This window comes from Egretta garzetta, unplaced genomic scaffold (genome assembly GCF_000687185.1).
Source record: "Egretta garzetta isolate BGI_Z169 unplaced genomic scaffold, ASM68718v1 scaffold85, whole genome shotgun sequence".
NCBI lineage: Eukaryota > Metazoa > Chordata > Aves > Pelecaniformes > Ardeidae > Egretta > Egretta garzetta.
In genome coordinates, this window is record NW_009259718.1 from 3,224,361 (window position 1) to 3,226,154 (window position 1,794).

Genomic DNA, 1,794 nt, shown 5'->3' on the forward strand with positions numbered 1-1,794 from the left:
CGGGGCAGGGGTGAAGGGAGGCGTCAGCGCCCGTGACTGATGGGCTTGAAGCCTGGCAGCCTCCGAGCTGACTTAAAAGAAAAAAAAAAAAAGGAAGGAATGGGTTTGTGCCTTCTATTTCCTTCCCTGAAAATCTCGAAAAGGGTTTGGTTTCGTCGGGGGGCTCGCCTAGAGATGTAAAACTTTTTAATTTTTTTTTTCCAGAGCTGGAGTGTATTATGCCTAGAAAATAAAGGCCAGCTGTTTCTCCTGGGAGAGACGTTTTCAGCCAGCATAAAGAAGAAAAAAAGAACTCAATTTATCATTTTAAAAGTGCCCTTTTGCCTTTCAAATTGCTTGTATTTTTTTACCCCTCAGAATTTTTTCATCATATTAATTACTGAATTAGCAGCTCTTTCTTGAGAGTATGTTTTCATATATAACGTGCCCTGGCCTTTTCTAATACGCTACAAAGCAGATGTCTCTGTGTACTGCAAGATTCTGCTTTTTTTCTTGACTCTGTCAAGTCTGTGAATTGATTTTGGGATGTGGCAAGATTGGGAGAGCGCTGATCTGCCATCCCTGAAATAGGACTGTCCAAAGTATATCTGAAGCATATGAATAGATAAGTTACTTGAAATTGTATGTTAGAAATTGCTTGTCAGCTGTAGCCTTGCGTTCCCATTTTTCTGCACAAGGGTAATGGGCAAGCTCAATTCATAGATTATATATTGAGTGAAGCTTTAATTTCTTTGGTAAATTCTGTTACAACCTAAATGTGGCATTTCTTGCATAGTATTATGTTTGTACCTGTTGTTTTTCTTCTTGCTCTTGCGTTTAAAAAAAAAAAAAAACCAAACAACTTAAAAGCTAGCCTCCTCACTTTCTACTGTTCTGAATTAGATTTGGCCCCTTTGCTTCCTCTGCTTTCTCTTCCAGATAGGGCTGTTAAACTGCTGGGAAGAAACATTCCCTCCATTCAGAGGATGACAAAAGGAATGGATCTGAAGATAAACAGAAGGCTTTGCATTAAACCCCAGGAAGAAAGTCAACATCAGCCAAGAAGTAAGAGTTTTTGATAACGATCATGCTATGTTTCATGCCACAGAATATTGAGATTTCCAGGCTGCAATCATCCAAACAGGAATTTAGCTGACATGGATGCTAATATCTCTGATTTTGTGAGAGGGAATTCTGATCTTCAGACTAAAAATCTGAGCATTAAATTTAGCAAGGAAATCTTGATTTTTTTACAAAGCCAGGGGTCAATATATCTTCTTGTGACAATAGCACAACTTTCACTTTGTAGCAGGTCACTAGTAGCTTACCTGATGTGCAGTCCTACATTGAGGCTTTTCAGCTGTGCTCTAGAACCCAGTGCAAATTATCGATGTTTAGGAATGTCATACGAGCTAAAATACTTCTGCAGTTTTTCATAGTACAACGTCTTCCAACTGTTCACAACATGGAACGTGCCCTGCAGGGGAGAGCCAGTCTGAATTGTTGGCTTAGTTCATGTTTAAGTGTGGAGTTGTTCAGGGTAAAGCTCAGGCCATGAAACATTTTTTCACTATATATGGGACAGTTACGATGCTCTGATCACACTCCCAGTATGACAGGTTCCCTTCGTGGCCTACTGATGCTAGATAAAAGGAGCATACAGATGTGAAGCGTTTTGCATGCTTCTGTGTTAAAAACAATGCAGCTGTACTGGGTAAGACCAAAGGTCTCCTGAACAGTGTCAAGTCTCCTGTAGTGCCTGGTAAAGGAGGTCCCTTATATATTTGTGAAGACTAATAGGAATGGTGGCCAATA

At 40.1% G+C, this 1,794-nt stretch overlaps 1 protein-coding gene across 5 annotated transcripts in view; it reads left to right on the forward strand.

The window, feature by feature from the left end:
* Window positions 1-88: 88 nt before the first annotated feature.
* Window positions 89-1,794, forward strand: part of FAM162A (family with sequence similarity 162 member A) — a 10,091-nt gene continuing 8,385 nt past the window's right edge. For 2 of the 5 annotated variants that reach the window (XM_009639109.2, XM_035894520.1), the window contains exon 1: window positions 411-1,044. In XM_009639109.2, coding sequence (XP_009637404.2) covers window positions 756-1,044 — 289 coding nt within the window. In that variant the 5' untranslated portion in view covers window positions 411-755. The other 3 variants (XM_035894521.1, XM_035894523.1, XM_035894522.1) reach the window with 3 other exon arrangements.